A 12320-nucleotide genomic window follows, 5' to 3' on the forward strand; every position below is an offset into this window, starting at 1 on the left:
GGAGGCTGAGGCAGGAGAATGGCGTGAACCCGGCAGGTGGAGCTTGCAGTGAGCTGAGATCCGGCCACAGTACTCCAGCCCGGGCGACAGAGCGAGACTCCGCCTCAAAAAAAAAAAAATAAATAAAGTTTATATTTTGGAAGAACTTTAGCTTTTCTACATTTTGGTGGCAACCAAAATGTCTTAACTGAGATAACTGCTTTATTATAGGGTCCAGCACTTATAAATATACAGGAATATCCAATAGAAAGACATGAAGAAAGATCCCTAAACTTTACTGAAGAATGTGCCTCCTGGAGAATACCGCTGAATGAAGTTAATATAATCTGTGACATTGCTACATCACATGGTATGTCTGCTTATTCTTTTGATCTTTCCTTACTGCATATGTTTTTTTAAAAGAGGAATTAAAATAATCTCTAGACATCAAAAAAGTTTATGATAGACTTGGTGTCTGTCATTCTTGGATTGGATAGCAATTATATGTAATTTAGAACTAATTTCCTCTAACAACCTAACAAAATGCTATTGTGGAGTCCACATAAGCACTGCTGCGTTTGTATGCATATGTCTGTTGCTCATTACAATTGTAGCACAAAGTTAAACACACCCAGGCATGTGCTAAAAATAGAAGGGAAAAATAAAAAGGAGAAACATTGGGATTTTTGGCTGGGATTCCAGTTTGGTGATTACATGAACCATGAAAGTAGGGCTGGAGTGATTTGCAGTCATTAAACTTCTAATTGTAAAGGATGGCAAATAAAGAATGTGAATTTTTGGCATCCACACTTCTGGACTGTTGCCATTACCTACTGATTCATGCAGTGGGCCCTGGGTACATTTTGGCAGAAGTTCCTCAACTGCTGTCAGTTACTAAGGTGATATAAACAGAAGTGGTGGCTAGGGGAAGGGAGAGAGTCTCTAACTTGATAAGATGAGAATTGTTGAGGCAAAAATTGGTATCTTGTTTTTTTGCCTATAAGTTCTATTGATATAGTTTATTCTACAAATCTGCCATTTTAAATAAAAATATGTGCTTTTAAAAATATACAGTTTTTTAAAATTGGTAAAAGATAAATATCAATCTTGTATCTGTATGTTTAAGACAAAGACTGAACTGCATTTAATGCCTGCAAAAAGAGAAAATAGTTAATGAGTTTATTAAGTACATTTCTGTTAACACTTTTACTATATTCCCAGTGCCCTATATTATGCAGGAAGGTGCTCAATAAATGTTGACTAGAACTTATTTGTGTTGATAATGGAAGCATTATAAAAGATCCATAAATTATAAATTCTTTGGTTCTGATAATTGACACTGTAACATCTACAGTTTGCATCGTCTACTAAAAAAGTGTGTCTTTTTCAGTGCTTCTGTTGACTTGTGTTTCTTATCAGTTAGCTTATTTATTTAAATTTACTGTATCTTTATATATAATATGTGTGATATGTATATCATTATATATAATATATAGATATGGTACACATGCACACATACAGACACACACATGTGTTCCAGATTTTTCAGGGTAGTCCCAATTTTTTTTTTTTTTTTTTTTTTGAGACAGAGTCTGCCTCTGTAGCCCAGGATAGAGTACAGTGGCGCAATCTCGGCTCACTGCAAGCGCCACCTCCCAGGTTCACGCCATTCTCCTGCCTCAACCTCCTGAGTAGCTAGGACTACAAGCGCCCACCACCACGCCCGGCTAATTTTTTTGTATTTTTAGTAGAGATGGGGTTTCACTGTGTTAGCCAGGATGGTCTCTATCTCCTGACCTCATGATCCACCCACCTCGGCCTCCCAAAGTGCTGGGATTGCAGGTGTGAGGTAGTCCCAAATTTAAATGACGTATCTTATTGTCGTATCTCATGTCTTAATTTGGGGTTTGGAAAATATGACCGCTGTAAAATAGATACCTGGGTGATAGGTGATGCTGATACCGTTTATTATGCAAAAGTAGCTTAATCCCTTGCTTCAACGGTGCCCACGTAAGAGATTATGAGAAACTTAGTCCAGAGTGTGGCTCCTCAAAAGGGAGGACCTCAAACCAGCAGCATTAGCCTCTCCTGGGAGTTTGTTGGAAAGGCAGAATCTGAAACCCCACCCCAAACCTCCTGAAGTCTGCAGTTTTATTAGATCCCCAGGTGATTCATAGGCACTTGAAATTTGAAGAAGCACTGACTTCTTCAAATGGAAGGAAATGGACTTAGGTACCCAGATTGAAAAGACAGAGATCTTACAGTAAGAAATATTCAAATATGAACACAAGTTTGGAAAATAAGATCCATAGAGCTAAGATTTTTTAAATGGAATTACTTATTTACAGCAAGAAAATCTTAAAGAGCTAGTAACTGTCCGGAAAATGCAAGAGTAGTAGATAGAAGATGTTGACCAACTGGTGTCCATCTGAACCAACAAGAGAACAGACCTTCACTGTAGCACTAAGCATGTTACTGTCATACAAGGAAGAATTTCCTGACATTTAGGATTGTTTAATATTTAATGGTTTTATCACAAGATATTATGACATTCTTTGGGGAACAAATAGATAATCCATTTTTTTCAGATAGATAGTTGTGACTCTATCTACATTTAGGGTCGAAACTAAGTTGCTTGTCATGGTCTTTTCAGCCTCATCAACCCATGATACAAATCATCTGCTGAGTTCCAACTCCGTATTCCAGCTGTGTATTCATGATTCAGTTTTCACTAGACCTCTTGGCCAATTAGAAAATTGGTTGCCAGCCACAAAATTAACACCTTTTTGTCATTTCAGAAAATGAGCAAAATACTCTCTATGTAGTTACATGCAATCCTGCTTCCCTGTACTTTATGAATATGACTGGGGAAAGTGGCTTCTTTGTGGACCTTTTTGATATCTTCCCAAGAACAGCCAGTGGCGTTTGGCACCCTTTTATGACAGTGGCACCGCTGGGAGGTCCTCTCAAAGGTCAAGTGGTTCTCCATGAGCAGCAGGTAATGCACACCAGGCTACAATGATGTGAAGAATGACTTACATGAAAGGCAAGGGTGATTAGAAACCTGTAACTGAAAAGATGTGCTTTCATGATGATCAAGGAGAGGAGCTGGAGGGGATGGATCAGGAGTTGCATTTTATCAGTACCACAAAGGCAGGCTAATATCTTGCTTTCTCTAGAGACTTCAACATGACCTATAAATCTGGAAACAGGTAAGTCAGGGTTTTTCAACCTCGACACTATTGACATTTGAGGTCAGATGATTCTTTGTTATGAAGCTTCCACTCACTTTGGGGAGATAGAAAAGTAAACCAACAAATGAACATGCCAGTTTCAGGTAATGATAATTGTTACATATAGAAACAGAGTAATGTCCAAGGGAGTGATGGGAATGGGGTAGGAGGAATTGAGAAGGTGAATGGTATTAAAAAGAGTGCTGAGATATCACCTTTTAGGAGATGACATTTTATCTGAGACCTGAATGATGTTTTTTGGTAGAGACAGCCATGTAAATACACCAAATGGAATACAGTAAGATCCATCAGTATCTAATGATGCTCAAGTTCTATCCATCATTACTATGGATTAGTGCACTAAGATTGTATTAGTGACAAGCACAGATGCCTGGAGTCAGGCTAAAAATAACTCCAAACAAAACATATAGATCAGAAGACAGATTGCATTTCAATTAGTGAGAATTCTAAAGGTCTAAGTTAATCTATACAATACCAATAGAAAGGAGCGTAATGTTTTTGTATACCTATTATCTATCTAGTATATACCAAGTGCTACACTAAGCGTATTATTCATTCAACAAATATATATCATGTGCCTCCTATTGGGGATACTGCAGTGACCAAAATTACCCAAAAACTCTTGTCCTCAAAAGCTTGCATTCTGATGTAGGAAGATAGACAGTAAGCAAAATAAGTAATTATATCTTAAATTAGAAGATGAGAAACAACAGGGAATAAGATTGCAATTTAAAATAAGGCAGGCAGGGATTGCCTAATTGAAAGGGGGATATTTAAACAAAGATTTTAGAGAAGTGAAGAGGATAATGGGTATCCAGAAGAAGAGAGTTCTAGACAAAAGGAATAGTAGGTTTAAAGGCCCAGAGGCTAGAAACATGCCTCTTCAACTTTAAAGAAGTGTAATGTGGAAGATTGAATAAGAGGGAAGCAGGAGGAGGTGAGATAAAGAGGTTACACTGTGGGTTGGAGTAGGGGCAACGTGAAGGGGGTGGTGAGAAGCAGTCTGTATAGAGCAGGGGTCCCTAACCCCGAGGCCACAGACCAGTATTGGCTCCTGGCCTGTTAGGAACTGGGCCACACAGCAGGAGGTAAGTGGTGGGCAAGGAAGCGTTGCTGCCTGCGCTCCACCTCCTGTCAGATCAGCCACAACATTGCATTTTCATAGACGCGTGAGCCCAGCTGCACATGCAAGATATCTAGATTGTGCGCTCCTTGAAGAATCTAATGCCTGATGATCTTAGATAGAACAATTTCATCCTGAAACCACTCCACACCCCCACACAGCCCCCACCCCACCTCTCCAGTCAGTGGGACAATTTTCTACGAAACTGGTCCCTGGTGCCAAAAAGGCTGGGCACCACTGGTGTAGAGTCTTGTAGGCCGTTGAAGTTTCTGGGTCCTGAATATGAGTAAAAGGGGAAGACAGGAGGAGGTTTTGAGCAGGGAGCTAGCATGATTAAAGGATTTCTCTGGGTGCTCTGTGTGAATAGTCTGTAGGTGCTAAGGCACAATGAGGGAGACTAAGAGATATGGTGGTATGGAGGATGGGGCTCATAAGCAATGACAGATTCTAGAAATATTTTGAAGGTAGAACCAACAGGATTTCCTAACAATGCCAATATATGGGGTCAGAGAGAGAGTAAAGGACAACCGTAAGATTTAGGGACTGAGCAACTTGAAGTTGCCATTGACTAAGACAGGGAAGGAATCAGTTTGGGAGGGAAGCTCAGATGATATTAGATTCAGTTTGAGATGTCCATTAAATATCCACATAGATGATAAGACTGGAGTTCAATGGAGAGCTCCTACCAGGATAGACAAGCTTGGGATTCATTAACAAATAAATGTTCTTTAAAGCCATGAGACTGAAAGAACTCACCAAGGGAGTGAATGTAAATAGAGAACAGAAGTTCAAACACTAAGCCTTGGGGCAGTAAAATATTAAGAAATCAAGGAGATGAGGAAGAATCAATGATGGAGTTTGAAAATGAATGAGCAGTAGAGTAGATGGATAAACTGAGGAGCGTGTTATCCAGGAATGCAAGTGATGAATGTCTCAAAGATAAGGATCAATTGTTAAATGCTGACAGCATAACATGTAAGAGATTGCTTACTTACTCATGTTATTCTTCCAACTGCCCAGTGAGGGTAGCTCTTAGCCACATTTACATATGAGAGGACTGAGGCTCAGACTTCAAATAACTTGTCTAGCAAGCACGTAGTAGAACTGAGATTCACAGCATATTGGATTGACCCTACCAGAATTAAACATCACCTACTCTGTCACTCACTACAGATTTGGGGAAAAAGATTAGTTTGAAAACTTAACAAGTACTTATAATAGGAAAATATTTTTTAAATGCAGTGTTGTTACTTATGAATATTTAAACAGCGAAGTGCTACCAAGAAATAATACTTTCACTAATCAAGAGAAAAGTATTGCATAATATGTCAGTAGTTCATTGAGGAAATAAGTCAACTTTAACTTTAGTCTGTGCCTCCAGAAATTATCATAAATTCTGAGTTATAAGTATTTTTCTGATTTTTACTTTTTTATTTTTACTTTTACTTTCTCCTAGGAGCAGAATTTATAAATATCCAGATATTGTTTATAAAAGTTTATGTCCTGAAAATTGGAATGAGGGTTTTACTTTATAGATTTTCAGCAAAGTATCGATGCCAGTGAATTTAACTCTGTAGCCAAAACAATCTGTCATAAAAGGTACATGATATCTTGGTGGTTTGCAATTTAGTAAGTCAGTCAAATTTGAGTGAGACTACATTTGGAATATTTATTTAAACAGTCCTGCCACATTTTCAACTGTCAAATTAACTGTCAAATTTACATACACAAATTTTTTTATAAAAGTGCCTGATTTGTAGGTTCTCAGCAAGAGTTTTATTTTCTCAAAAGATCCAATTATTTGGTAACATTGCTGATTAATACTCTGTTTAATTTCAATTACTTTCATGAAAGAAAATCTGATTGTCATTGTGAAGCTGTGCTTGACTTCCATAGCCAGCACCTTGCCTCCTTATATGCTGCCTTACTTACCCCTTGGCCACAGTTTCAAGTTTTCCAGAAAACTGCTTCGGAACCCTGAGCAGACCTGCACACCTTATCTGTATACTTCCTCTCTACCTGTCCTCTAAACTGCCTTCTCTTTTCCCAGAGAGGGTATCTTAACTATTTTATGATCTACCCCTGTCAAGATGTCAGACCTATACAATTCCATGTGAACAGTACAGAGCTGTGAAATTTAACAACTGATAAATAATTCTAGTGGAATGAAAAATAGATTGCCATCAATTCCTTCTTCTTCATTCTACCCTAACTGAAAATGAAGCAAAAATATTTTAGAGAAGTACTTCATGAATTCGGCTATTCCTTGTCTTTTTAACATAAAGCTTTGCTACAGATACATGTTCCTGGTTAGTTTAAGAAGTTGTTCAAAAATTCCTTGCTAAAATAAAATCTTAAGTAAGGAAAGGGAAACTTTGCCTTGCCTAAAAATAAAGACCCTCCCCTTCCCCCACTCCCCATGAGATTATTTATTACATCTGTACAAAGTTTAGAATTTCAGATTTAGGGACATTGAGGTCATCCAGAGGTTACTTTTCTCCCAGTCAAATACAAACATAATAAAATTGCTCACTTGCGTCTCCTCCCTGCCCCCCTTAAAGGAGTGCCAAAGCCACAGTTACATGTACTCATGTGTGACGCAAAATTCTATTTTTAAACCCAGACAGAATCTATCATTAGTCATTTACAGAAGGAAACCATTAACATCTAAAAGGATGGAGCAACAGAACTCCTTCATGTTGCCAATTGCTTATAAACTAATTCTAAATACAGCAGTGGCTGGAAATATATGTTTTCTGTCACTTAGAAAGATACAGTTTTTCAGTTCACTTATGCCATGTTATGAATACATGTATTAGACCCTAAAAAGGTAGAAAAATGGAAGACGATACTAACTTATTTTTATGCTTGATCATATTTGTTTAGTCAACTGCTTATTCTTATGCTTACTCATTTTTAGGCATGAAACATTTTTAGGACTTCCTTTTGCTTACAAAGGCTAATATTATTCCAAATTGCTTAAGTGCTAAGAATTCATTTTAATGTTGTACATATTTATTATACAAGAAAGATTTTTTCCATCAAAAAATACTTATTCAAAAAATATTTAATCTAGAATGGAGATTGTAAATTTTTAACTTAATTTTATTTTTTTCTTAAGGAAAGCTCTAAGGTATCATTACCATTTTCAAAACTGTCAAGTAGTGGTGAATGATACTTGTTATATGTTAATTTTTAAAAGAATATTTCTAACACACATTCTTAATGGAGAATTATATCTTATACAGAATGATGCATTCTAAGGGTGATGTTTATGAAAGAAATTAAAGCTTTGTTAACATGCTCAGTAAAATTTTTTAATACTTCTAAAAATCAGAGTATATGGTGTGAAGTGAGTTATATGGTGCAAATACTATTTTAATTGTTGAGCACTTCCATGAAATTAGCTTGTAAAATAAAATTAAAACCACACTGAGATGCTAGATTTGCAGATGAATCATTCATTTTATAACATTTCTTCTTATTTCTTTAACTAAATTATATGACAGAAGGCAAGGGTCATGATTAATTCATTGTTGTATTCTTTGTATATTAAATATAAGCTCCTCAATAAATATTATGGAATAAATGAACAAACACTTCACATTTTATTGTTTTCTGTATTTTTCAGGGTTTTTATTAATTATTCATGTGCTTTGTGACTTTATCTTCTCCAAAAGAAATTCTTCTTGAAATTAAAAGTTCACAAGAGTTAGGATAACTGGAGGAGCCCCAAATATAAAATAAAATAAAACAAAGAAAGAAAAGACACCTGCATAACAATGAGGTCTGACAAATAACTTGCAGGTACCTTTTTGCAAACCTGTTAGTCTAATCTTCAAACCTCTTTATATTTTAACTAAAAAGCCAACTTTTTTGCATCCCTTTAAAATATTTAATTTTTTCTGACTTTCTCAATGTTAAGTTTTTATTTCATGCATTTCAGTTCATATATTTCAACACATAAGGTTTATTTATTTTCTTAAAAAACATATCCTAATTACTGAAAGACTACATCATTGCATAGCTATGATTAATAATGCTGCAGAAATCTGTTGTTTGTACTTTATTATAGCACCAGTTATAAAGGTCCTTCAAGCTTGGTGAATTTCTAAATGAAGGAACACTCATTACTAGCTAGTTTCTTGGAGTCCTGCATATTTCTTGCCAACTCATCTTTATATCTATTTTATACCTATTTTCTAAATTGAACCTGGATTTGTGAAAAAGATAAATAAAATTTAATTATGCACAATATAAGAGAGCTTTCAACAGAGCATTCTCTAAGTATAATTTTGGTACAGGTAGATGAACTTTTTAAAATCATCAATCTTTGTAATTTCCTTACTACTAGGTAATAAAACAGAATCATGATTCAACTAGCTTATATTTCAAAGGGAATGGTTTTTACATAAAAATATTTAAAGAGAATACCTTCCGCATCACATAGTTAGAACTGTCTTCATAAAACTACCAAATATTTTAAATTCTTTGTTAAGAAAAATCATTTAATGTCTTTGTGATATTTCTGAAGTATTACAATATTGTCTTTGTTTTGATTTATCACTGTAACCTTCACTGTCAGGTTGCCAAGAGGTTGCTGCTTTGAAAAAAAAAAAAAAAACAACAACAAATCTTCAGCTTTCACTGTTTTTATCATTTGCAGAGTGATGTTATCCTGTTGTTAGATACCACTGGCCGGGCCCTTCGTCGCCTCATCCTCCCTTCAGAGAAACTTACATCTAAGAAACCTTTCTGGTGGAACAAAGAAGAAGCTGTAAGAAACACATTTGTCCAGCAAATTGCCAAGGATTTCTATAGCTTTCTAACCAGAAAGATGCATGCATGCCCATCCCTTTAAGTGCCTTTGGTTTGTTGTAATACACAAGAGAATTTCCTGTTACGCACATATAGATTTTAACATGATGTATATAACCATAGATATGTGTATAATTAAATATCAATAACTTCTTTTTATGACATTATACTTGCATGAAGATTTGCCAGGACTGGACTAACAAGAGAAAATTAACAAGTATTTGAACATGGTATTTTTAACAAATTTCTGATCATGAAGTCAATTTAACCTGTTTTCCAGTTATGTAGTTATGTTTTGGATTTATATGATAAAACTGTGAGTATGCTACCTAATTTCCTCTACTAGACAAATATGTGTTTTAGTTTATTAACTAAATTAAACTAGTAAGCAAATAGTTTAGGCCAACACAAGAGAATTTATTCTGCCATTCAGAAAAAAATAATGGTTTTTAAAATAAGGTTTACCCTCTGCCCTGCAAGTCAACATACTTAGGTCTTAAAAGACTATGAAAAAAGTTATTTTTTACAATGTCATAAATGTTTCCTAATATAAGAAACAAAGTGTTTCCCGTGTGTTTATTTTATGGTGTAAATTCCATAGTTAATCACCAGATAGCCTGTTATTTCTTAACAATGTTTGGTGTTGTTTTTAAAAATTTATTCTGAAGAGGTTTTAGTACATAGTTCACAGTAAATTTTGATATATAGTTTAATCCATTTTACCATAAGAGTCTTAGAGTAGATAAATAGATAGCTTGTTTGAGAATTACATGTTTTACAAGTTGAAGAACTTTATTTTATTTAAGGGGAAGTAGCTAAAGAGAGACATGACTGTATCTGACACATTTAATGTGAATATCTTGTTTTGTTTTGTCTTTAGGAAACTTATAAAATGTGTAAAGAATTTTCACACAAAAACTGGCTGGTATTCTACAAAGAAACAGGGTGAGCTCTTTATTATAGAAGATTTAAACTGAAGTTCTTATTTGGCGCGTTCCATTTCCTGTTTTGATTATACTTGTTTACTATAAAGTGAATGTAACCAAATTATGAATGTTTTAATATAAAAGTAACTTTGCCCACATTGCAGAATACTGAGAAACAGACATAAGAAAAGCTAGTGCTCACAATTCCATGACATGGCCACTACTAACATGGCATGGTCACTACTTTCCATTATTTTTACTTATACACACCCTGACATAGTTTAGAATTTCACATATCTGTTTTTTTCAATTAACATTTTTCTACGTTATTACTCAGTCTTAAAAACATTCTATTTATGGGTTGCATAATGTATCATGAAATGATTATGCCAGATTACTCAACCATTATCCTCACCATTTCCTTTCAGATACAGTTTTCTTTTCCTTTTCCAGGAACAGCCTGACTGTGCTGGATGTTCTAGAGGGGCAAACTCACACCATCTCACTTCCCATCAACCTCAAGACAGTTTTCCTTGTAGCAGAGGACAAATGGCTTCTGGTGGAGAGCAAAACAAATCAGTGAGTGGCTTTATATAGTGTATCATGGAGTATGTTGTAGCTCAATCTTATTTATCAATTATCTATCATCTTTACTGTTCTGTCTTTCCTGTGTCTGTCTTTTAGCAATTTCTGTGTTTGGCAGCATCTCTATATATGAGACTTATAAGAAGTGAGGAAGGGAGAAAAAATAAATGTCACTTCTCAGAAAATGGCATTGAAATTAACAGTTAAAAAATCATGACTCTTTCATATGATCCATATTTATTTGGGCTTTTTCCTATTTGTACATTGAGAATTCACTGTATTCTTGCCAAACTGGAGATACTTCAAAGTAGATTTTCCCTTCAGAGAGCCACAGTCTCCATTCTTAGAGCTGTTGCCTTTTTGTAAATTCCCAGAGTTCACACCTTAGAAGTTTCTTTCTCTTTTTATCTTGTGTATTCTGGTTTGGATGTGGTTATGTTTATGTTTTTGTTATCTGACCCATTGGACTGTGCAGTTCTTGATGAAAGGCAGTGTCAACTTTGAGCACCTTCCCTCATGCACAACTCCACTAGCTAAGTGCAGACTCTTTCTGCCCCTCTGGTGACAAGCAGAAGTAGCTCATTGCAGAGGATTTCTTCCTATATATACATCCATATTTTAGAAATGTTAAAAATAAGTAGATCAAGGAGATTACAGTTGTGAGGGCATCTGTCTCTTAGCTGATCGCAAATCAGAAGTCATGCTCCCCCTTCCTGGCTGATCAAAGAGTTTTATCAAGAGAGGGCTACATGATAATAGGAGTGTACCCCATTTGAGTTGCTTTCCTCGCCCCCACCACAACCCTTTCTCTTATAGGAAGCACTGGATTTTTGCTTCACATTCATTGCTGTATTGCTATTGTGCACTGCTCTTTAACACAGTGTTGAGAAGTTATTTGTTAATTCATGATGAAACTCTAAAACTTCAAATTATACTGGAACTATAAAGAAGAGGCTGAAGAGAATCTAATTTTTCTTAGTCTGGCCTTATGACTATTAGAAAAAGAAAAATTTCACTTAAGCTAGATGTTTTGTTTGTTTGCAGGAAATATCTTTTAACTAAGCCTGCACACATCGAGTCTGAGGGTAGTGGGGTTTGCCAGTTGTATGTGCTGAAAGAGGAGCCGCCCAGCACGGGGTTTGGAGTTACACAAGGTAAATACTATGTCATCTGTGTTTATGACTGTGGAAGTGCATGCTTGTACACACACTGTCCTCTAGAATCATTTAAGAACAAAACACCAGCCTATGTTAAGTTTACACCAAAAGAAAAAACTTAGTCACTACACCAGAAATAGTAAATAAGAATCTACTATCTCAAATTGTCATAAGGAAATTTCACTGTTGTAAGCTCTGTCCTTGAATTTTTTTTAACTGATAGATCAGTATTTTTATAAACATTTAGATTGCAAGTCTAATTTAGGATAACATCTTTTTTTCTACAGACCATTGGGATTTCTGCTTAATTTATCACAGTTTTGGGGGATGAATAGTACTTATGAAAAAAATCTAAAACATACCATTGCCAACACTTGGTTGGGTCAGTTTTCACATCTTTTCTACAGGGAACTATTAATTATAGTATTTATTCCTAATAAAATTTTGAATTCTATAAATACTTGAAATCACTTTGGGA

At 35.4% G+C, this 12320-nt stretch overlaps 1 protein-coding gene across 1 annotated transcript in view; it reads left to right on the forward strand.

Annotated features, from left to right (window-relative positions):
• The window catches only part of VWA8 (von Willebrand factor A domain containing 8), a 402889-nt gene that overhangs the window by 264252 nt on the left and 126317 nt on the right, over positions 1 to 12320 (forward strand). The window contains exons 28-33 of the mRNA XM_011943037.1: positions 211 to 349; positions 2778 to 2977; positions 9023 to 9133; positions 10055 to 10119; positions 10554 to 10679; positions 11730 to 11839. Coding sequence (XP_011798427.1) covers positions 211 to 349; positions 2778 to 2977; positions 9023 to 9133; positions 10055 to 10119; positions 10554 to 10679; positions 11730 to 11839 — 751 coding nt within the window. The remainder of the gene's footprint in view (positions 1 to 210; positions 350 to 2777; positions 2978 to 9022; positions 9134 to 10054; positions 10120 to 10553; positions 10680 to 11729; positions 11840 to 12320) is intronic.

Source organism: Colobus angolensis, unplaced genomic scaffold (assembly GCF_000951035.1).
Source record: "Colobus angolensis palliatus isolate OR3802 unplaced genomic scaffold, Cang.pa_1.0 Scaffold214, whole genome shotgun sequence".
Taxonomy (NCBI): Eukaryota; Metazoa; Chordata; class Mammalia; order Primates; family Cercopithecidae; genus Colobus; species Colobus angolensis.